Below are 25,224 nucleotides of genomic sequence, written 5' to 3'. Positions count from 1 at the left end.
ATATATATATATATATGTAAGTATGTATGAGCTTGTACCTGTAGCTTCAGAAATAAGTATTGCTGGATTCCTGGAAATGGAGTTACAAGCCGTTGTAAGCCAACCAACATGGGTGCTAGGAATCAAACCATGGTCCTCTGCAAGTCCAGTGATCTCTCTTCACTGATGTGCCATTTCTTCAGCCCTGGAACTTGCTGTAAATAAGAACAAAATCTAATGAGTTGAAGTGGTGTGTAAGTTATATATTTAAACGAGTTATTAGCATTCTATGTTTGAGTATTTTTTTTACATGTATGCTTACAACAAGAAAAGTGATTATTCCATTAGAGTTATCTATAAGCTAGCATGTGTTTGCTAGGCCTTGAAATCAGAACCTCTAGAAGAGCAAAGCACTCAGAACACCTAACCGCTAAATACCTCTCCAGCCCTATCGATTAGTTTTTCAAATTTTATTTTTATTCATTTATTTATTTGTTTTGCATACCAGGATTATATTTGTGACCTTCTTGCTAGATAAGCCCATCTGCCTGTTCTCTGAGCTCTACCACTATATCCATTGTCATTCTTATTAATACGAAATACATTCCTTATTATGTAAATAACTAGGATAATTTTACTTCATTTATTTGTCCTAATTTTTGTGAGAACCAAGTTATTAATGATAAGTAATAAGTCCTATACTTCATATATTTGAAAATCAAGACACATAAAGCCTCACTAACTTTTCCCCAAAGTAAGCACATAATAAAAGCATAATCTGTATACAAGCTGGCTAGCAGTCTCTACATCCAAATTAGTATATACTTACTGGGCAAACCTTCATACCCAGAGGCCTTTGGTTTCTGGCTCAGACTCGACAAGTTGACTACTGCAGCTCCAGCGAGATTCCTCAGCAAAGGGTGCTCAGCAGTCTTGCTTCTCACCTCACTTTTCATGAGCAGCCATTTCTTCCAGGAGCCTGACCTGCTACTGGTTCTCTCATGTGATTCCTGACTTCCTCTCCTTAAATAATTCATAAACAGTGTGATAATAAGACCTGCATTTTTATCTGCATTGGATTGTGAATTTCTTGAAGCTAAAATCACCAAACTTTTTAGCACTTGGCACTGATCTTTGGCTGGGTGATGCTTACCACAAAGCTGGGAATCTGAATTCAGTTTCCAGAACCTACATTTGAAAATCTCAGTGTAACAACCTACAATTGTAATTTCTGGGCTAGTGAGGAGCAGACACTTTAATCTCCAAGGCTTACTAACTAGCCAGCATAGCTTTCCCAGGCCAGTGAGAGAACTTAACTCAAATAAAGCAAGATGTATGACTTCTCACAAAGATGCCTGGTGATGAACTCTGGCCTTTACTCATACATATAAATATATACACAAATAATGATACACAAAGATTAAAACATTTAATTCTAAGGCCACAGAGACTGAGGTTCTTTTGTGAACACACAAACATGCACACACACACACACACACACACACACACACACACACCTCACTGCCTTTCTTAGGTACTTCTTTATTTTTTTTCTTCACTATTTATTCATTATATATCCTGATTGAAGCCCCCTCCCTCAACTCACCCATTCCCACTCTCCCTCACTCTTCCCCTCATCTTCTTCCCCTAGTCCACTGAAAGGGGTATTTCCCCACTATTGTCATCTTCCTATAGCTTGCTAATTCTCATCAGGACTGCCTGGATCCCCTTCTTCTGTGGCGTGGCAAGGCTGCATCATCAGGGGCGAGTGATCAGAAAGCAGTCAACTTTGTTTATGACAGAGGCATTCCATGCTTCCCTCACTCAGAAATCCACATGGAGACTGAGCTGCCAATAGACCACATCTGGAGCAGGGGGTCTAGGTCCTCTCCTTTCATGGTTCTCTTTTTGGTGCATCAGTCTTTGCAGAACCCCATGAGCTTAGAACTTTTAGTTTTGTTGGTCTCTTTGTAGGGCTCCTGTCCCCTCCTTGTCCCTCTACTCCCACCCTTCTCTTCCTCCATAAGACTCTGGGCTCTGCCCAAATTTTTTCCCTGAGTCTTAGCATCTACTCAGATCCCCTGTTGGGTGAATCCTTTCAGTGGACCCTCTGAGGTAGGCTCCCAGCCTGTTTCCCCTCTTCCACTGCTTCTGGTATCTATCCTGTTTTCCCTTCTGAATGATAATTAAATATATTCCCTAGGGCCCTCCTTGCTGTTTAACTTCTTTAGCACTATAGATTTTAGTCTGTTTGTCTCGTATTACATGTCTACTATCCACTTATAAGTGAGTATATACCACGTGTGTCTTTCTCCTTCTGGGGTACCTCACTCAGGATGACCTTTTTTAGTTCCACCCATTTACCTGCAAATTTCATGATTTCTTTGTTTTTAATAGCTGAGTAGTATTCCAGTGTGTTGATGTACCACAATTTCTGTATTGATTCTTCTGTTGAGGGACATCTAGGTTGTTTCCAGCTTCTGGCTATTACAAATAAAGCTGCTATGAACATAGTTGAAAAAAAGTTCTTATTAAATGGTGGGGTACATTCGGTATACTCCCAGGGGTGGTATAGTTGGATCATGAGGTAGTGCTATTCTGAGAAAGTGCCAGATTGATTTACAAAGTGGTTATACAAGTTTGCAAATCTTAGAACACATGAAAGATATCATCCACTATGACCAATTAGGCTTGATCCTAGATGTACAGGGGTAGTCCAATATATGGAAATCCATCAATGTAATCTACCATTTAAACAAACTAAAAGAAAAAAAACACATGATCATTTCCTTAGATGTTGGGAAAGCATTTGATAAAATCCAACACTTGTTCATGTTTAAATTCCTGGAGATATCAGGGATACAGGGCACTTCCCTAAATGTAGTAAAGGTAGCATACAGCAAGCCTATAGCCAACATCAAACTTATCAGAGAGAAACTAAAAATCAATCCCATTGAAATCAGGGATAAGCAAGGCTGTCCACTCTCTCCATATCTTTTCTATGTAGTTCTTGAAATCCTTGTTAGAGCAATAAGACAATTAAAGGAGTAAAGGGATTCAAATTGAAAAGGAAGAAGTCAAAGTATCACTGTTTGCAGATGATATGATAATATTCATGAGTGACCACAAAAATTCTACCAGGAAGCTTCTATAGCTGATAAGTACCTTCAGCAAAGTAGCTACCTCTTATAGGAGAGGTAATTGTGCATTTTTTTCTTTTCCTTCTAGATGACCTTTTTTCCTTGCTTATTAAATTTAAGAACATTGATATTGTGAAATATTTTTTCAAGTTGCATTTTTTATTGATTTGAATTTATTACAATTTGTTCACTTTGTATCCCTGCTGTAGCCTCCTCCCTCACCTCCTCCCAGTCCCATCCACCTTTCCTGTTCTCCCTCTTCTCCTCTCCCCTAGTCCACCTACATGTGGTTTACATGTATGTCAGGTGCCCACAGAGGCCAGAAGATGTTGGGTACCCTGGAATGGGAGTTAGAAACAGTGTGAGCAGTCATGTGAGAGCATTAACACACAAAATTAGAAATGAACTTGATTTTAATGACTCCATTAGTGATATCTCTTATGATAAAAGACATGCATTCATTGGCGCTGGCCATATGACCAAGACAGGGCTGACTTGCTGAAGTTAAATGATGTTTTTAAGGACTATGAACACAGAAAAACAGGAAGACTGATTCTAGGCTCTGACTTTAATGTGGGTGCAAGATTCTCAGATGAGACCCCCTCATTATATCTGTTTTGACACTGTTCCCATAGTTTTAGATCTCAAAGCAGTAGGGTGACAGTGCAGGAAGATGGGGATGATATAAAGGACCAAAGTTACCTGAAGTAATTGAACTCCTGTGTTTGATACCACTGTTACAGTTGGACAAGATACCACTGTGGCAGGTATACAAAAGGCAGAGGTGGGGTCCACATAGTTCTGACTCTTGAGCACACAGGTACTAGAGTCTTCAATATTGCTCACACACTGTCATTCAAACCAACCATGTTTTGTACATTGTGCATTTCTTGAAGACCCTCATTCTCTTACAAATACCCCATCATACTCCTGATTGTTCCTTGTACTCAATTCATACTCACCTGTATCATATTCACCTTCTTATAGAGTACATACATGTTTAATTGAATTTGAATTTAATTCAGAGGAGGAGAAAATTTTTTCAGAAATACTTCCAGAGATCAAGGTGCGTCCCTCCATTCACATTGTTATACAGATATTACAACACAAGTCCGTTGAACACAAGTTGGCCATCCATTGACACACTGACACAGGCACACTCAACTGTGACTATTGAAATGTCTTTCAGTTTGTGAAGAAGTATGGAAACATAATTAGTCTGGATTTTGGTAACATCTCCTCAGTGGTCATAACTGGACTGCCCTTAATCAAAGAAGCTCTCACTCACATGGAACAAAACTTTTGGAAACGCCCGGTTTTTCCCAGCAGAGAACGTATCTTTAAAAATAATGGTAAGTTTATTTGGCCTTTACTACTGAATTCTGTGTGTTTAAAACAAGATATAAATTTGTATGGAAAATAGAACATATGTTTGGAAAGGTTCCAGGGAGACCTGGAGGAAGGAATGGAAAAAGGATATGGCCAAAATTACAACATCGGTGAAATTTTTCACATGGGTCTTCCCTGAGACTGATAACATGTATGGAGATAACCCAAAACCCCTGCACAGATGTAGCCCATGACAGTTCAGTCTCCTAGTGGGTTCCATAGTAATGGGAACAGTTCGTGTCTCTGACATGAACTGATTGGCCTGCTCTTTGATCACTTCCCCCTGAGGGGGGTGCAGCAGACTTACCAGGCCACAGAAGAAGACAGTGCCGCCATTCCTGATGAGACCTAACAGACTGGGGTCAGAAAAAAGAAAAAGAAGACCTCCCCCACCAGGAGACTTGGGGAGGGGCATGAGTGGAGAAGTAGGAGGAAGGGAAGGATTGGGAGGGGAGGAGGAAGGGACTACAGGGGGATACAAAGTAAATAAAATGTAATTAATAAAAAATTAAAAATTAAAAAATGTTCATGTAAATAAAGTTTACAGATAATATTAAGTGTCTGATTAAAAAAAAAGGTGATTTAGGATGACAGGTAGAGAACAGAGGAATGAAAACAAAGACATCATTTTAAGTTATAAAAGGAGTGTGAACACTCAAGGTGACAAAAATGACAGTAGGCTAGACTGGGGTGGTGACATTAAAGCCCCATGGACTGAAGTCATTTAAGAGAGAAATCACCTGTGTAGGTGACTTAGGTCCAGTCCAAGAATAGTCCTTAGTTGGTCCTTCAGTTTCCACAAGCCCCTCTGGAGTCTGGTTAGTTGGCTCTCTTAGTCTTCTTGTGGTGTTCCTGTCCCCTCCAGGTCCTTCTATCCTACATCTCCACATACACTTTTCCACAAGACTCCCTATACTTCGCCCAATGTTTTGCTGTGTGTCTCAGCATCTGTATCAATCTGCTGCTGGTTGGAGTCTCTCTGAAGACAGCTATGCTAGGTGAGGGATAGCTTGAGATTCATGTGGGTTCCCTAACAAGGGATTGGAGAGCTGTGTAGGACTTAGGCTCTGTGCTTGATTTCCTTTCACACACCCCCTTTCCCTGACAGGGATGCCTAGCCATACTGCAAGAGAAGAGAATAAGTTCAGTCCTGATGTGACTTGATGTGCTGTGGTGGGTTGTTGGGGGTTTTCTGTTTCCTGAAGATTAGGGGACAGAGGAAAGAGAAAAGAGGGAAGGAGGGAGAAACTGGAAGGAAGAAGGGGGGTGCTAGGATCAGAATATAAAGTCAATAAACAAATAAATACTTTTTTTTTGTTTTTTTGTTTTTTTGTTTTAAAGAGAAGCCATCATGGCCTATGACTCAGATACCTGCAAAATGGGGTTACTGGGGAACTATCACAGGGCTGGGTGATGAAAAAAGGAGCAATGACAGGAGACAACATGATTGGTGGTGGTGACTTCTATTTGGGAGAAACAGTACTTTCAGAAACACAGAGTGACTTATGTCATACATGAGATGAGTCTAAATTCCTGTAACTGGCAAAGTTTGCACTCATCTGTGTGACTCAGAAGTGATTACCTTCTGGGTAAAACTACAGTTACTATCAGAAGAAATTATTTAAAATTATTGGAGTTCATTAGATTTTTTTGAAAGAGAAAATATGCCGCTCCTATCAGTGGACTTGGAGAGGGGCTTGGGAGGAGATGAGGGAGGTATGGTGGAATTGGAAGGCAAGGAGAGAGGGGCTATAGCTGGAATACAAAGTGAATAAACTGTAATTAATAAAAAATTTAAAAAGGAAGATCTGGTATAAAGGGGGAGTTTTAGACATAGTCTTTAAGAACACCAATGTTTCAGGATTTAATAGAAAAAATAAAATAACAAAATTTATAAGAAATGCCTGGCAAAGAAGTAGGAAGAAAGTCGATAGCTGAAGGACCAAGAGTTGAAAGGAGAGTTTCAAGAAATACATGATTGAGTTGATGAAAGAACACATAAGACGGAGGCCAGGTCCTGCGCTGATGGAGTTGAATATTCTTCTGAAAGGTAAGACATGGTCAGGGCCATGGGTGGCATTGTATGTGCCCTGAGACATGATGCTGAGCAGAGCAGCATGTTTCTCCTCTTTGCTCCCCATGTCCCTCCTGTGTGTGTGTGTGTGTGTGACTGCCTGTGTGTGTGTCTGCCTATTTTTTGTTCATGTTTGTATGTATGTGTGTATGAATGAGAGAAACAAAGACAGAAACAGAGAAAAGAATATTAATCCTTCCTAACTTCTTAAAACATTTTGTCATCTTTTAATGTCCGTGTTTTATGAACCTCTCTTCTACTGTGTATTTACATTCTATATAGAAGTATGCCTTGACTATCCATAAGTACATTCCGGGTAGTCATTGAGATAAATTGGCTTATACATTTACTAATCAAAGGGGATGCTTTGATTTGTTTGCTTTGAAACACTTGAATTTGAACACCTAGAGTAGAACAACATGTTGTCTTTCTAATCTTATTTTTCAATTTGTTATCATGCCTTAGTGTTTTAGCAACTGAAATGGACACTTTCTTAGTTGGTAGTAAATAAATGGAGTTCCTGTCAGAACAAAATTATATAATAAATAGGAAGTACTTATTAAATTATGTGCTGTTGCAAATCAACAGAACATATTAGCCACTTGCTTTGGATCATCTTTAGAAGCTGTGAATTTCCATATCTGCCCTTCATTTCATCTGCATGTGGGTCTAATACAGTTTCCAGGTATTTTATAGCCAGAATCGCAATATCATAACATTAAAGATTTTTTTTCTTTCCAGGAATTGTCTTCTCCAGTGGACAGACATGGAAGGAGCAAAGACGGTTTGCACTGATGATGCTCAAGAACTTTGGGCTAGGGAAGAAGAGCTTAGAGCAGCGCATACAGGAGGAGGCCCTCTACCTTGTGGAGGCCATAGGAGAGGAGGAAGGTGGGCATTTCACAGGGTGGTGCAGGGTGCTCTGGCCATTTTATTCATTGAACAGATTCTTATTGTCTCAAGTTTGTCCTTGTACCTCAGTGTGCTGGGCACTGAGGATTGAAGAGTAAATATCTAGCAATGTACCTGGCGCAGGAGTTCTACAGCTAAATACAAAAATGGGTCATTTAACAGGTTGCTGAACAAAAAGCCTGGTTATCTATGGAACAAATATTGACCAAGTCCTTGAATCATGCCAAGTACCATGTAGGAAGCTGTGGCCCCAGCTTTTCATATTACACTTTATTATACTTTATTATGCATATTTTATATCACACAGAGTTGAAATATTTAATAGAAAAAATTAATAAAGATAAAGAGAGGAAAATAGAGAAAAAAAGAAAAGAAAAGAAAGAGAGAAAAAAAAACCCAATATCTTTGAAAGACTCTTCCCTCCCCATCTCCACCTCCAGGACATCCTTTTGACGCTCACTTGAAGGTGAAAAATGCAGTTTCCAACATCATTTGCTCCATCACCTTTGGAGAGCGCTTTGAGTATGAGGATGGTCAGTTTCAGGAGCTGCTGAAGTTAGCAGATGAGACAGTATGTTTGGAGGCATCAATGATGTTAATGGTAAACTCCCTGCCTTTGCACATTTTGAAAAAAGAAATACTGGATTGGAAATGGGGCAAAACCAAGGTTTTGTTTTGTTTTGTTGTTTTGTTTGGGGGACTCTTTGAAGTTAACATACAATGTTTTAAATGTTAATTCTGATACAAACCCATTCAGTATATATGAACTTTGAGTATATCTGTACTATTTTTATATTTACATTTGTAAATATAGATGTATGTGGAAATTTCCCTTTATGAAAACAAATAACCACAAACAGGTTAGTGAGCCCTGTCCCTTACCTGGACAGCACAGTACAACTGACCCTGGCTGTGGGAAGGTGGGTAAGCCAGGGCTGTGAGCTCAGGAAAGCTGGCCTCATCCCTCATCTGCTATGGTGTAGTGGGAACAAGGGAGAGATGCTCTGCTCCCTCACCCCTTGCCAACTGCAGCAGGCAGGTGAGCTGGCCCCAAGGTCATGAGAAGGAGAGAGCTGGCCCTGCCCCTCACTGGCTGCAGCACATGGGAGAGTGGGCCCAGCACCTCACCTAGAGAGCAGAGTAGAGCTGGCCTTAATGAAGTAGGAACAGGTGGCCTTGCCCAAGGACATGAGTGTAGGAGAGATGATCCTGCCCCTTTGCATGTTGCTGTATTGGGTAAGCTAGCCTGAGCAGTGATGGAGAGCTTGTCCTGGTGGTGCAGGAGCAGGAAAGCTGGCAGGCAAACCAAATGAGCTACCTCCAGGCCCAGATCCAGGGTTTTGAGTTGGCCCACCCCAACATCTATTCCATTTATGAACATGTGAAAGGACAAGTCCTGCAGATTCAAGACTGCAGAATCTCCATGACACAGGGCAACAACAGGATATCATAGAGGTTCTAATATAGGTAGTGTAGCAGAAGCCAGAAGCCTCGAACCAGACCAATGATGCGCTGCAATGAACATTTCAAGTAAAGATGCATATACAATGGAACACACTGACACACTGTGATACACTGCAGTTTCTATGACTTGTTTATTTTAAGTCCATCTAGTTTTGTTTTAGTTTTGTCAGGGAGAGGTTGCAAGGTCAGATGGTAGATTCACGGGGATAAGGAAATGAGTTGGATTGTGGTACTTGCTGTGAAATTCAGTAAAGAATCAATAAAAGGTATAAAAAACAATGTTGAAATTGACTGGGATTGTCTCCTTTTAAAAAGTTATCTCCTATCTATTATTTATTTATTTATTGCACTTTATTTACTTTGTACCCAGCTGTAGCCCCTTCCTTCATCTCCTCCCATCCCATCCTCCTTCTCTCCCTGTGCCCTTCCCCTAGTCCACTGATATGGGCCATCCTCCTCCCCTACTATCTGACCCTAGCTTATCAGGTCTTACCAGGACTGGCTGCATTCTCTTCCTCTGTGGCCTGGCATAGCTGCTCCCCTTCAGGAGGGGATGATCAAAGAGCCAGCCACTGATTTCATGTCAGGGACAGCCCCTGTTCCCATTACTAGGGCACCAACATGGAGACTATATGGGCTACATCTGGTTACAATATGAATAAATTGTAATAATAAACACATAAACATACAAAAATATATAACGAAGACTGGGCTGCCCATGGGCTACATCTGAGCAGTGGGTCTAGGTCCTTCCATGAATAGTCCTTGGTTGGAGCATCAGTCTATACAGGCCCCCAAGGGTGCAGTAATTTTGGCTCTGTTGGTCTCTTTGTGGAGTTCCTGTTCCCTCCAGGTCTTATAATATTTTTAAGATTTTAATATAATTATATAATTTCTGCTTTAATTTTCTTCTTTCATATACTTCCAAGTAGCTCTCCTTGCTCCCTGTCAAATCCATAGCCTCAAAATTTTATTAATTATTGTTTCTTATATATGTAGAAACATTTCTAAATACATTACACAGCTTGCTTAGTCTATATTATGTTACTTTTATGTGTGTTTTCAAGAAAGACCTTTTGGTGTTGGATAAGGATGATAATGATGAGCTTTTCCCTGTAGTGCTTTGGATAGGGTTGATGTCTCTTAGCCATGTTTATTACTGTTGCTTTTATTTAACTCACAGATAACTTTGATTCTTATGTATCTGATAAAACCTAGTTGGTGGTTTACGATGTGTTATTTTATTTTTTATTAATTATGCTTTATTCATTTTGTTTTGGTTTTTTTTGTGTTTAAGGTGAATTTTTTATTTATTTTTTATTTTTTATTTTATTTTTCTCATTAGTTACATTTTGTTAATTCTGTATCCCAGCTGTTTCCCTCATTCCCTCCCCAACCCCACCCTCCCTTCCTCATCTCCTCCCTGCCCCTTTCCAAGTCCACTGATAGGGGAGAACTCCTCCCCTTTCATATGACTCCATTTTGTCAGGTATTTTCAGGACTAGCTGCAAAGTCCTCCTCTGTGGCCTAATAGGACTGCTCCTCCCTTGGGAGGTGGGGAGGTCAAAGAGCCAGTCATTGAGTTCCTGTTAGAAATAGTCCTTGTTCCCCTTACTATGGGAAACCAATTGATTACTGAGCTATCACGGGTCACATCCGAGCAGAGGTTCTAGGTTTTATCCTCTCATGGTCTTTGGTTGAGTGTCCATCTTAGAAAAGACCCTGTGCCCAGATATGTTTGGTCCTTGTGGAGCTCCTATCTTTTCCACATCAAACTCCCCTTCTTTCATATGATTCTCTGCACTCTGCCGAAGGTTTGGTTATGAGTCTTAGTATCTACTTTGGAACACTGCTAGGTAGAGTCTTTCAGATGCTTTCTGAGGTAGACTCTTGTCATACATTCAATGCATATCTCATTTGTCTTTCTAAATGAGGATTGATCATCATACCCCGTGTCCGCTTTCTTGAATATCTTCTTTAGGTGTATAGATTTCATTATGTTTATCATATCTTTTAGGTCTATATAAGCGAGTATATTCCATGTTTGTCTTTCTCCTTCTGGGATACTTCACTCAGGATGATCTTTTCTAGATCCCACCATTTGCCTGCAAATTTCATGATTTCTTCTTTTTTGATTGCTGAGTAGTATTCCATTGTGTAAAAATGCCACAATTTCTGTATCCATTCCTCCGTTGATGGACATCTGGGTTGTTTCCAGGTTCTGGCTATTACAAATAAAGCTGCTACAAACATGGTTGAGCAAATGTCCTTATTGTGTACTTGAGCAAATTTTGGATATGTGCCTAGCAGTGGTATAGCTGGGTCTTGAAGAAGCACTATTCCTAATTGTTTTAGAAAGCACCAGATTGACTTCCAAAGTGGTTGTACCAGTTTACATTCCCACCAGCAATGGAGGAGGGTTCCCCTTTTCCCACAACCTCTCCAGCATGTGTTGTCACTTGAGTTTTTCATCTTGGCCATTCTGATGGGTGTAAGGTGAAATCTCAGGGTCATTTTGATTTGCATTTCCCTAATGGCTAATGAGGTTGAACATTTCTTTAAGTGTTTCTCTGCCATTCTATATTCCTCTACAGAGAATTCTCTGTTTAGCTCTGTTCCCCATTTTTTAATTGGATTACTTGGTTTGTTGCTTTTCAGCTTCTTTAGTTCTTTATACTGGATATTAGCCCTCTGTCAGATAAAGGGTTGGTGAAGATTCTTTCCCAATCTGTAGGCAGTCGTTTTGTTTTGATGGCGGTATCCTTTGCTTTACAGAAGCTTTTCAGTTTCATGAGGTCCCATTTATTGATTGTTGCTCTTAAAGCCTGTGCTGGTGGAGTTCTGTTCAGGAAGTTGTCTCCTGTGCCAATGAGTTCTAGGCTGTTCCCCACTTTTTCTTCTAACCGATTAAGCGTATCTGGTTTTATGTTGAGGTCTTTGATCCACTTAGACTTTAGTTTTGTGCAGGATGATAAATGTGGATCTATTTTCATTTTTCTGCGTGTAGACATCCAAATAGACCAGCACCATCTATGTGCAAGTAACAATTGCAGACGTTTTAGCTTACCATAGACTGGGTATGCAATGGTTCCAGAGAGAATGAATCTGAAGCTGTCACTGGTCCTTCAAAAGTTCATCTTTTCTCCTTAATACTTTCTGTTTCTGTGCATCAACTTCTCTATAACGCACCCAAAAGAGGATTTGTTTTCTTTTGTCCTCTCCCTACAAGCACTTTCTCCTAAAGTTCAGTGATGCTATATCACTAAAAACTATGGAATTGGTTAGGATTAATTACAGGAATAAAAAGGAGCATAATGAATGAGTTCAGTTGCACCCATTGTCTACACTATTTTGTGTACTTGTTTTAACTCTTACTTGTGGTAGTTGCAAGTCCAGCAGCTCCATTGCTTTCCTCCTAGTAAGCAGAGCCTAGGAAGTCAGTGGAGTTCAGTGAGTGCCCAGACAACTTCTGAGTGTATGTATGAAGGGGGAAATAGTCAGAAGGGAGCAAAGAGGTGGCAAAAAGTGATAATAAACATTCTTGGCATGACCAATTACATTAGGCACTTTGATAGACCCTGTAAATAAATGTCCTTAATTTTTTCAATTATACTATACACATAAAAAGATGCAACATGATGTCTGAAACCTGGTACCAAATTATGCAAGCAATATAGACAAGAGTCCATAAGACCTCTGTAGAATACCATTCAGTGGGCAGAGTGAGACTTCAGTAGTAAAGGATCTAATATTAACACTACTTAATATTATTAATGATATTAAATATTGACATATTTTAATGTAATTAATAATATCAAATGTCAGCACATTTTGATGCTATTAATAATAATTATTATTATTATTGAAAAATTTTATTAGTAATATTAAAATATTAATATGTTATCTAATGTGAAGTTAGTAAATGAAAGAAAAACATACATCTGACTCATTTTAGATACTGTTGATCTTATAGCATTCTGCTCTTCTATTTACTACATATCACTGAAACTTTATGATCCTCTTTACTTAAATAAATGTTGCCATCTTACCATATATAGTAACTAAATCATGTTGGGGATACCAGCATACACAGATACCTACTCAATACGTACTAGTAGTAATTTTCCTGAGAGAAATACACCCTGTTAAAAAGTTAGAAAGAAGGTGAAAAGATGACTATCTTTTTGACTCTAATCAAGTAGCAGAACTTCCAGGCTAGGACATTTCACCATTACTTTTATGAACTGAAGAACAGGGACCATGCCAGTTTTAGAGATATTCTCTATTCCCAATAAATATAAATGCATAGACCTGAAATAGAAATGCCCTTCGTGTGATCACAGTGGCCAATGTATTTGTACTATTCAAAGAAATGTGAAAAATGGTGAATATTTGGAAGACTCCATCTCTGTAGGGCTTACAGTTACAAAGCACTATGTTTTTGGCTTTGAGTATAGTGATGGCTTATAAGGATAAGTCAATAAGTGAAACCATGAGACCATACTGGCAAATGTTCTCTATGGAAACGTTTTCAAATGATCTGAGTAGGCAGTGAAGGTGGAATAATAAATGAATAAATAGTATGCAGCATTCAGATGGGAGAGATGATGGTATAGAACATGGAGGAAGGAGTCAAAATCATTAAAGTGGCCTGTTGTAGCATATGTTTTTTATGGCACCTGTTTAAGCAGTGGTGAGAGGCAATCCAGAAACCAAGATGACCCCAAAGTTCCAATAGATGAAACAATGGGAAGGACAAGATTATTTAGAAATGTGAAAAAGTTATTCCATGTTTTTTCCAATATTTTCTTATTTTTCTTCATAAGCTCTACAATGTCTTTCCATCCATAATTAAATATCTTCCTGGACCACATCAAACACTTTTCAGAAACTGGGAAAAACTGAAATTGTTTGTTTCCCGTATGATGGACAGTCACAGGAAAGATTGGAATCCTGCTGAGCCAAGAGACTTCATTGATGCTTTCCTTACAGAAATGACAAAGGTGAGGAAGGTGATGTCTGGGTCTTTTTAGGAAAAATCATATGGTGATTTGGAGGTTTTCAGTTGATCTTGCATCATGCTGCCAGATATTTAAGGGTATATCACTGTACTGAGTGTATTACTAGGCGAATCCCTATGTCTTTTGGCCAGGTAGGCTCTAAGGATTATGGGACTCCATCACCATGATGTTCCAAGCTCTCAGAGGGCACTGATATCCCTTGCTATGGCTCCTTCCTTCATTTTCAGTGCCACGCTTGTAGCATCTTTCTCATCTCATCATCTGCTTCCGTCTTTACATCTCCTTTCTCTGATCAAGGCCCCCTCTAATAAGAATAATTAATGCTAATACTCCTTCTTGAAATTAATCACAACAGCAATGTCAATTTTTGCTTATCAGTAAAATGCACAGCTTATAAAATGAAGATCTGTGCATCTTTGCAGATCAGCAATTACACATTGTGGAAATATAAATTAGGAATAGTACTTCAGAAGTGCATGAAGTGGTGTGCCAAATACATCATTAGAAGGAAAGGGTTCACTCTTTGAGTTTCTCTTGATGGAAGATGACGTAGCTATGTGTCACTCTTTAGACTTTGCTCTTAGGTGAAGAATCGATGCTCAAAGAGAAAAAATAGCAATTAAACTTTGGAGCTCTAGTTATTGATGATTTGGTCGAAGGCCAGTCACCCATACCATCTTAGTTCAAGCTGAGTTTAACAGAATAGAGGAGTTTAACTCCAAAATATGAATTGGACATTGCCTTCCTCTGACCCCATATTAAGACTCTCCAATGACACAAAGGCCAGAAAGTAGCCAGTTGACTGTATGTGTTGCCTATGCATCTTTTTGACAAGACTCAACAAAACCAACTTGTGAAACTGAAGATTTATTTTCATTCACAATTTCATGGGTTTGACCCATTGTTACAGAGAGGGAATGGCAGACTAGCTAAATTCATGGTGGCAAAAGTATGGTGTAGCCTGCACATCATTGTGTACCAGAAATCAGACAGAAACAAGTCCAGGACCTTATAATAACTTTGAGTACCTCCCCTGGTGGTAGAAACTACAATGGACCCTAATTCTCCAGAACACAAAAAAATAAGTTCTACCAACTAGGAAACAAGTGTTCCAAACATGAACCTGTAGTTGTTTTAGATTCGGATCATAATGCTAATTTTCCTGCTACAATCTCAGTAATGTGGCTTATCCACATTACTACATGTGTCACAGACTTTTTGACTCACTGGATTCCAGGTTCCTCCTCTGAGCAAGTGAACAGTGGGTAATGTCTGTCCACCCTCTCTTTTATTTCATATGCCTGCCACAGTTCAATAGAAGCATCATTTTACCCTTAGAGGTGGAGGCAGATTATTTACCATATAGAGTTCAGGTGTGAGACCATCAACATTAACAGGAACACGATGCAGTCACCAAGAACAATGCTTGGGGAGGACCTAGACCCCAGGCTCAGATGTAGCCTATGGCAGCTCAGTCTCTAAGTGGGTTTCCCTAGTAAGGGGAACAGGGGCTGTCTCTCACATGGACTTAGTTGCTGGCTCCTTGATCACTTCCCCCTGGAGGGCAGCCTTGCCAGGCCACAGAGAAAGAAGATGCAGTCAGTTCTAGTGAGACCTGATAGGCTATGGCCAGATAGAAGGGGAGGAGGACTTCTGCTATCAATGGACTAGGGGAGGGGAATAAGAGGGAAGGTGGAACTAGGAGGCTATCAGGGAGGGCGCTACAGCTGGGATGCAAAGTGACCAAATTGTAATAAATAATCAAAACAAAACGAAACAACAAAAAAACCAAATTGATTCTTCCAGAGAAAGTTGTAAAGACAGTATTACATTCTTTAGAACTACTGATATGTGTTGGCTGTTCACTCTAATAAAAGTGGCAGGGAAAGTCTTCCCTGCTGTGAACTCTATTCCTAAACTTTGTATACTTTCTAAACTTTGTAAACCCTCAAGGCAGGAAAGTGGACAAGCCCCAATATGATGAACTTTCTTAGTCAATCCCGACTCCACAGACTCACCTAAAGGCCCTTAGGTGCTATCATGGTCATTCACAGCCCTGAGTCAGGATAGTAGCCTAGACCACCCTAAAAGAAAAATAATTCCACCCGTCCCTGAACAGGAAAACCGACCAATCCTGAGCTCCTCCAAGGTCAGGAATTGAAATCCCACTAAACTTCACCCTTTAAATCTCTACCCTAGAAACTCCCTATCATCCAAGAAACTATATAGTCGGTGTCTGCTCAGTTCTCTGCTGTTCCTCATCTGAGCAAAGGCAGAAACTCTACTGGATTTTTTCCTCACAATAAATCTCTTGTAGGAGGTTTGTTGTCCAATATGACTTTATGGTATTCCTTGGATTCCAAAAGCCAGGATACTTTTCCCTTTAGATTGAAACACTTAAAATAGTTTCCAAGAGATTTCAATAATGAACAATTAATGAGAGTTTTAATTAGGACAGTGAACATAGAGTTTTTACTTAATTTCTGTAGTGAGCAAAAACATTTGTTGAGTATTTGCTATATTTTCACTTAATTCACATAACATCATGATTCAGATGTGTTTTGTATTATTCAGAGAAATCTAGAAGAACAGAACTGTAAGTCATTCTAGTAAACCCTATATATATATATATATTTGGTGGTTCTTGAGAATTAGGGTCTTTTGGAGTCTGTGATCCAGCTAGTCCAACAATGACTAACAATAAAAAGTCTAAGAATCAAGTATTTGTTCAGTCCATCAACTGGATGTCTCAGCTGATCTTAAGTATATGCCAGAATCCCAAAGAAATATGCTCTAAGAACAGTGAAGAAATTGTCTTGCCAATGAGAGGAGAAGCAAGCAGGCGAAGAGTAAAAACCTCTTATTCCATGTAGGCTGCTACCAGAAGATGTGGCCCAGATTTAAAATACACTTTTGCACCATTGAAGATCTAGTTAAAGGAGGATCTTCCCACTTTTAATGATTTAATAACGAAAAATTCTACACACATGTAACTAGCAACTTGGATTTTAGTTAATTCCAGATATAGTCCTCTAACTCTACATTTTATGGTTATGTAGCTCAGTATTTATGTGAAACTCATAATATTAGGATTTGGGTGGGGGGCGTCTCTGACCCTTTTGCTTATTCTTGGGAAGTTTTTCTCCTACTGGGTAGCCTTAATCCAGCACTGATCTGAGGGCTTATACTTAATCTAATTGTAATTTCTTATGCTGTGTTTGGTTGATAGCCCCGGGAGTCTGCTCTTCTTTGAAGGGAAACTGAGGAGAAATGGATCTGGGGAATAGCAGAGATGAGGCAGAAGTCTGGAAGGATTGTAGAGATGGAAAACTGTAGTGAAGATGTAACTTATAGGAGAATAAATAAATAGATAGATAAACAAAGAGTAGACCTTAAAAAAGAAAAACAATGTTTTCTCTAGAACCCAGACAAGACTGCTACAAGTTTCAATGAAGAAAACCTCATTTGCAGCACTCTGGACCTCTTCTTTGCTGGAACAGAAACAACAACCGACACACTGCGCTGGGCTCTGCTCTTCATGGTCCTCTACCCAGAAGTCCAAGGTGAGCATGTGGTGAATGCACCTGGACAAGGCAAAATGATGCTTCTGAAAATTGTTGCTTAGATTGAGCCAGAAGCTAGGATAGTGGAGCGGAAGACATGGAACAGCTGTGAGATGAGGTATTTTGGGTAAAAGACATGGCCTTCAGCAGTAAAAAGTGACACTGTCCTATGGAAATCAACGCAGACCCTTCTTCCTTTTCAGCACTGCCATCGTCTTTTGCCTTGGATATCACCAAGAAGAAGTATCAGTCTGATACTTGGCATCCTATTGCTCTTACCCCTGTCCAGACTCAATCACACACATGATGCCTCCCTGCATTACATTTTCTCCATTTGTATTGTCCTTACTCTTAACTCTATATATGCTTTGGGCCTTTTGTCTACCACAAATGTACCATTTCAATTTCTTGAGTTTTCAGGAGAATCTTCTCAGATACTAACCCTACGATATTATAAATTCTGCGAAGAATTTACTGCCTGGAAAGTTGTTGACATTCTCTGCATCAAGAGATGCAACAATGTGTGGCCTTGTTTTTGTTCCATGGACTTCCAGGCCTTCAAAAGTAGTGGACCATCCCATAACATTTTTCTCAAGGTTACATAGAAGAGTTTATCAGGTGGGATATAAGAATATGCTTTGAATTGTTTTATTTGTTTCTAATTTATTGATTTTAGCCCTGAGTTTGATTATTTCCAGCTGTGTACTCCTCTTTGGTGTGTCTGCTTCTTTTTTTTCTAGGGCTTTTAAGTGAGCCATTAAGTTGCTTGCATGAGATGTTTCGAATTTCTTTTTGAAGGCATTTAGTGCTACGAACTTTCCTCTTAGCACTGCTTTCATTGTGTCCCATAAGTTTGGGTATGTTCTGTCTTCATTTCCATTGAATTCTAGGAAGACTTTAATTTCTTTTATCCTGAAAATACTGCAACCCTTCCCTTCTCTAAAGGTCTCACGGATTCCCAAAATACAACACCTCCTAGGACTAAGTGTTTAAAACTATATGCTATTCTTTACACTTCTCATTATATCCTCTACATTTGAGCTCTTGGCCCCTGTGTGTTCATGGTATGTTATAATCCAAAATGCGATTTAGTCTAACTTTAATACTCTCCATAGTCCTTTACAGTCTAAATTCTGTTCAAAAGTCCAGACTTTTGAGACTCAAGGCAATATCTTAACTGTGACTCACTGTAAAACCAAAATGGAGATTTATATACTTCCAGCATACACTGGCATAGAGTATACATTTCCAGTGTAAAAGAGAAGCATGGAAGAATGGTGAGGAAACACTAAAACAAAGCAAGAATGAAACCCAATTGTTCAAATACCAAAGCCTGAAACTCCATGGATGATGTCTGGAAACATAGTTTCAATTTCACCCTTCAACATAAGTCTATTTACTATCCCTTGCAGACTTTTTTGGAGGTGTCTCTTGGGTAGGGCTTCTGCAGCATCTTTGGAGTTCTACTGGTATCCAGGCTTCACTTTCAATACAATGTGTTTCATAGACCTCTCATGGGGCTTTTCCTGTTATATGCCATATTGCCTCGTTAGCTCTCATAAACTCCAAAGGAAGAATCATCAACCATCTTGCATCTCCCAAATATGAGGATGACACTAATAAGTTTAACTTCCATGTTGTCTTCGCCCCTTGGGCCATTGGATCATATTGGCAGAAGGTTTTGATTTCCAGAAGCTGAAGACTTAATTTATGGCTAAAAAAACAACAACAAAAACAAACAAACAAAAAAACTCTATGAGAGTGGAGGGGGCGGTGAGAAGATAGCCAGATCTTGAGATCTTGAACCTAAAAATTTATATCTCAAGTACAAACAGTGCACAGAGAGCAAACTGGAAACTGTGCAAGATTATTAATATTCAAAGCTGACCCCAGTACCTGAGCTTATGGGAATCATTTTTATTCAAACTTCTACAATATGCATCTTGGGTTAAAACAATTTAAAATTCATGCCTCTTTGAATATGTGCATTTTAAAAAAGTTAAAAGCTGCTGAGATGCATATGTGTTTTCTGTAGCAGAGGCTCTAGAATGTCAGTAGATTTAAGTAACACTTACTGTACCCATGTTAATTTTGCAATATACACAGCAGTTAAGACAGACGACCAGCCAGAGTATCGATGGACTGTGAATAGATGAGGCATTGACATACATGAGCTAAAGAGGCAATCCAGTCACAAGGAAGTGAAGTTTTGGTAACTGCACTAGCATTGATGAGCTTTCAGGACATAGTGATGAATTAAGCAACCGTTTGCAAAATTTCACAAACTGTCCTGTCCCACTCAAATGAGTTATCTAGAATGGTAAATCCTCTATATGTAAAAAGTTGAATGAAGATGGAAACTTAAGTGTATTTAATAGATATTAAGTTTCAGTTTCAACTAAAATCTCTTGATAATTACACCACAATAATATGAATATGCTTCATGATTACTGATTTGCAAACTTTTTATTAATTTTTATTTTTAAATATTGATCGCAGGTTATTTACTTTGTATCCCAGCTCTAGCCCCCTCCGTCATTCCCTCCCAATCCCATCCTCCCTCCCTCATCTCCTCCCTGCCCCTTTCCAAGCCCACTGCTAGGGGAGGTCCTCTTCCTCTTCCATCTGACCCTAGCTTATCAGGTATCTTCAGGACTGGCTGCCATGTCCTCCTCTGTGACCTAGCAAGACTGTTCCTCCCTCAGGGAGGAGGGGAGAGGTAAAAGAGCCAGTCAGTCTTTCAGTTCATGTCAGAAATAGTTCCTGTTCCCCTTACTAGGGAAAAAGCCACTTGGTTACTGAGCTACCTCCAAGCAGAGGTTCTAGGTTATATACATACATGGTCCTTGGTTGGAGAAAGTCTCATTGAGTACCCCTATGCCCTGATATAATTTGTCTTTGATTTGTACACTTAAACATACTGTTTATCCATAGTTCGTGAACACACACAATTAACCATAATTCTTGAGATTCTAAGGCAAGATTAGTAGAAATCTGAGGTTATTGTATACAAAGGAAGACCCTACTTTAAAAACAAATTGTGGTTATGGTGATCCTGTTTGTTATATTCAAATGTCAACTTAGGTATTTAATAGACTATTGTTCACTGATAGACATTTATTTCTCTCATAAAAGTAAAGTCTAAATTAGAAAGTGTAACAGGCAAATTACTCCAAATTCTTTTAAATTGTTAGGGAGTGAGGCTTATCTCTACCCTCTCTGAGGTGGCTTCGATTAGGACTGCCTTTTTTTTCTTTTTCTTTTTATTAATTACAGTTTATTCACTTTGTATCTTAGCTGTGGTACCCACCCCCATCCCTTCTCAATCCAACTGTCCTTCCCTCTTCTTATCCTATGCTTCTTCCCCAGTCCAAGGATAGGATAGGTCCTCCTTCCTTTCCATCTGACCCTAGTCTATCAGTTCGCATCAAGACTGGCTTCTTTCTCTTCCTTTTTGGAGTGGTAGGGCTGATCTCCCCTCAGGTGGAGGTGATCAAAGAGCCAGCCCATGAGTTCACGTCAGAGATAGTCCCTGTTCCTGTTATTGGGGAATCCTTTTGGACACTGAGCTGCCATGGGCTACTTCTGTGCAGGGGTTTAAAGTTATCTCCATGCATGGTCCTCATTTGTAGTATCAGTCTCAGAAAATTTTTGGTTCTGTTGCTCTCCTTGTGGAGCTCCTGTTTCCCCTTTCTATCCAATCATGTTCATAGCAGCTTTATTTGTAATTGCCAGAAGCTGAAACAACCCAGATGTCCCTCGGGGGAGGAATGGATACAGAAATTGTGGTACATTTACACAATGGAATACTACTCATCAATTAAAAACAAAGAAATCATGAAATTTGCAGGCAAAAGGTGTGATCTAGAAATGATTGTCCTGAGTGAGGTATCCCAGAAGCAGAAAGAAACACATGGCATATGCTCACTTATGGGTAGATATTAGACATATAATGTAGGAAAATCATACTAAAACCTGTACACCTAAGGAAGCTAACCAAGGAGGACCCTGGTAAGAAGCCCAATCTTCATTCAGAAAGGCAAACGAGATGGACATCAGAAGACGGAGAAAACTGGGAACAGGACAGGAGCCTACCACAAAGGGCTTCTGAAAGACTCTACACAGCAGGGTATCAAAATACATGCTGAGATTCATAGCCAAACTTTTTGCAGAGTGCAGGGAATCTTAGGACTGCTTTTTAACCTCAGCAAAAGAACATGGGAAGGAAGCAGGGAGTCATCTTTTCAGATGTTGTCACAGGGTAAAACATCAGGTCTATTTGCATTTTACTGGGCAGAACATAGTCATATATTCACATTTACTCCAGAAAGAATCTAGAAAATCAAGCTTTTAGTTAGAAAACAGTAGAACCTCTATTATGATGAAAAGTGAAGAAACTATATGAAGGACACCTAGCAGTTTCAACTCTTTGTTTGGCTTATATAAGTCTATGTAATTATCAAAATATGCATACAATAAGATCTACTTATTATTATTTGTCAGATTAGGAAATGATGCATTTAAGAATGTAAGTAGCTTTAGCAGCAAATACATTCTCTCACAGTTTGCAATGTATGTTCTACTCTGATACAGCTCCTTGGGAAATCACAGTCTATAAATATTCAGGAGGATGAAAGTTTGCATCCTCCTATGAATATATTTCATGAAATTCATTTACCAGTGGAGATGTGTTTGAAGACGATTAGACTTGTGAACTGTATTAGTGCCTTTAAATAGGCCAGTGAAATGGTTCAGCTGGGAAGGCTACAAGCCTGATTTCCTGCTTTCAATATCTGGAACCCAGATGACACAAGAGAACTGACTCCTACAAGTTGTCCTATGCACTTCACCCCTTCATTTTGGAATATGTGCATATGCACACAAATGGAAAAATAGAAATTCTCTTCAACGTTTCTTTTTAAAAACCAGGAATCAGAGAAATTCCCTTTTCCTTAGGACACTAGGACACAGCAAAGCTTTGTCATGTAGAGACAGAATATTAATCCTTAACAGATAAGAAATGTCCTGATGCCTTGATTGTAGATATTTCGGACACTCACACTCAGAATATTAAGCTTCTGCTTTCTCCAAACCATTAGGTTAGGGGATCTTATTTGCAGAAACCTAAATGGGACTGCTATGAGCTTAGCCATGCTGATCACAGCTATTCAGTTCAGGATACATGGAGTGCTTTGAGTATGTAGTAATTACAGAATTGACAGCTTTTCACAGCAGTTCTTTGAGGAGATGAGGAACATGATGTTTCTTTATAAACAAAACACTGGGGGAAATGTACAAAGGTAAAGTCTTGGAGACAGCTTCTCTGTCTTCAGAAGAAAGCCCTAAACACTGAAGCTAACAGAGCCTCCTGTTTTCTTGCAGAGAAAGTACAGGCTGAGATTGATAGAGTGATTGGCCATGACAGGCAGCCAAGCACAGACGACCAAGAGTCCATGCCCTACACTAATGCTGTCATCCATGAGGTGCAGAGGATGGGCAATGTCAACCCCTTGAATGTTCCCAGGGAAGTAACTGCTGATATCACATTGGCTGGGTACCACCTACCAAAGGTAATTTTTCACTCTCAGCTTCTGACCTCCAGTTAGTCTTTGGCATTATCTGAAGAACCCAAACATAAAATAACACATATGTCTGTCCCAAGAAGTCATTTAAATTAGAGGAGCGATATTATTTTTTGCATTTTTTATTAATTTCATTTTATTTACTTTGTATCCCCCTGTAGTTCCTTCCCTCCTCCCCTCCCAACCCCTCCCTTCCTCCTCCTACTCCATGAATGCCCCTCTCCAAGTCCACTGGTAGGGGAGTTCTCCTTTTCCTTCCTTCTGATCCTAGTCTGTTAGGTCTCATCAGGATTGGCTGCATTGTCTTCCTCTGTGGCCTGGTAAGGCTGCTACCCCGCTCAGGGAGAGGTGATCAAAGAGCAGGCCAATCAGTTCATGTCAGAAGCAGTCCCTGTTCCCATTACTATGAAACACACTAGGAGACTGAACTGTCATGGGCTACATCTGTGCAGGGCTTCTGGGTTAACTTGATGCATGCTACTTGGTTGGACTATCAGTCTGAGGGAAGACCCACGTGCCCAGAGTTTTTTGGATCTGTTGCTCTCCTTGTGGAGCACCTGTCCCCTCCGGCTCTTACTAACTTCCACTTTTTCATAAGATTATCTGCAATCTCCTCAAAGTTTGGCCATAATATTTACAACAAAATGTAGCATTCATTTCATGTCGGCACCATGAGAATAGAAAAAAATTAAGATACTTTAGTTGGATTTTCTTAGTCAAAGTTAGCTTTATTTTCTAATGGACATCCTCATATTTTCCTATGCTAATGTGACCTCACAAGAGTAAGAATTTCTTTTCCCTATGCGTGCTAACATGTGCTTTTTTCAGATTTGGCTTACTCTCCCATAGTTGTGAACTTTCTGTCTCACAAAGGAAACCAGTCCAAAGAAAAATATTAAATATAAGAAATTGAGAAAAAAAGTAGATAATTCCAAAGCAAACATGTGCTGATGATGCTTATTTATTTCAAAATGTCTAATCTTCTTTTCATAAGCAATGATCCCCACTCTATACATTAGAAAGCTGAGACTCAGTGAAATAAGTTTACACAAGGCTTCTCTACGACAATATAAAATGACAAAAGATTTGGAATCTGGAACTAAACCTGTTCTGATTGTTTCTACTGCACAGGACTTACTACTACGCTGGGAGATAACAACCATTCTTTTCTCCATGAATCCTACTTACATTCCCTCTGTTTGCAGGCCAAATGTAGACCGTAGTTTGGGATCTAATCAGGGTTTCTGCAGAGAGCTCTTCTGATCCCATCACACTTTTTCTACACAAGGCTAGTTAATCATCTTTTCCTTCCTTTCTGTATAGTATATATTGAACAAAATCAGACATTTCTTGGCAGTGACAAAATAAAGACCCAAGGTTTCAATTCAGCATGACCGAATGGGGAAGGCAGAGCAGGGAAGTCTATATGATAGTGGTCAAGGAGCAGAAGGAGAGCTTGAAACAGACTATCTGCCCACCAAGTTCCTAAGTGAGGGGCATGGTGTCACAAAGTCAGGGAAAGTGTACTGTCACCAGAAAATATTCTCTGGAAATGTCCTCGTGGGCTACTATCAGTGGGGTTCCGTTGTAATCTCCTAGACAATTATTAATTACAAGAGAGACCATAATCAAGATTAACTAGCATAGGTAGCCTCTGTGGATTTGTAGTTCTTTGTCTTAGATGCTCAGAATACGTTGTTCTCAGGAAAACCTTCAGAGTTAGGATCAGGAAAGCCTACCCTGGAGTCACACTTATAACCATGCATTTAACCCCAGAGAGCAGACCACTTCATCATATGTCTTCTGACATGGACCTTCAATGGCAAGTCCAAGAGAGGTTCTAGGCACTGACAATCCAACCAGATAACATGCAAATGTAGCAAAAATTGAAGGCTTTGACCTTACATGGACCTAGGTCTAGAAGAGGCTGTGTATCTGCCCACTGTGCGACTGTCATGGCAATGGATCCTACATCTCTACACTTCAGTGGAAACCATGATAGAGAATAATGTGCAGTACTCACAGAAAGAGGGATCATGCATGCAGATCTTCACACTCTGTACAACAGATATGATTTTTATTGCTTGCACACCTGAAGAT

At 39.6% G+C, this 25,224-nt stretch overlaps 1 protein-coding gene across 1 annotated transcript in view; it reads left to right on the top strand.

Annotated features, from left to right (window-relative positions):
* LOC129692529 (cytochrome P450 2J4-like) overlaps positions 1-25,224 on the top strand; it is a 43,146-nt gene that overhangs the window by 4,852 nt on the left and 13,070 nt on the right. The window contains exons 2-7 of the mRNA XM_055629000.1: positions 4,309-4,471; positions 7,324-7,473; positions 7,935-8,095; positions 13,785-13,961; positions 17,401-17,542; positions 22,925-23,112. Of these exons, the coding sequence (XP_055484975.1) occupies positions 4,309-4,471; positions 7,324-7,473; positions 7,935-8,095; positions 13,785-13,961; positions 17,401-17,542; positions 22,925-23,112 (981 nt within the window). The remainder of the gene's footprint in view (positions 1-4,308; positions 4,472-7,323; positions 7,474-7,934; positions 8,096-13,784; positions 13,962-17,400; positions 17,543-22,924; positions 23,113-25,224) is intronic.

This window comes from Psammomys obesus, unplaced genomic scaffold (assembly GCF_907164565.1).
Source record: "Psammomys obesus unplaced genomic scaffold, mPsaObe1.curated_primary_1811, whole genome shotgun sequence".
NCBI classification, from domain to species: Eukaryota; Metazoa; Chordata; class Mammalia; order Rodentia; family Muridae; genus Psammomys; species Psammomys obesus.
Note: the sequence above shows the minus strand (reverse complement) of the source record. Positions and strands in the feature narration are given on the sequence as shown.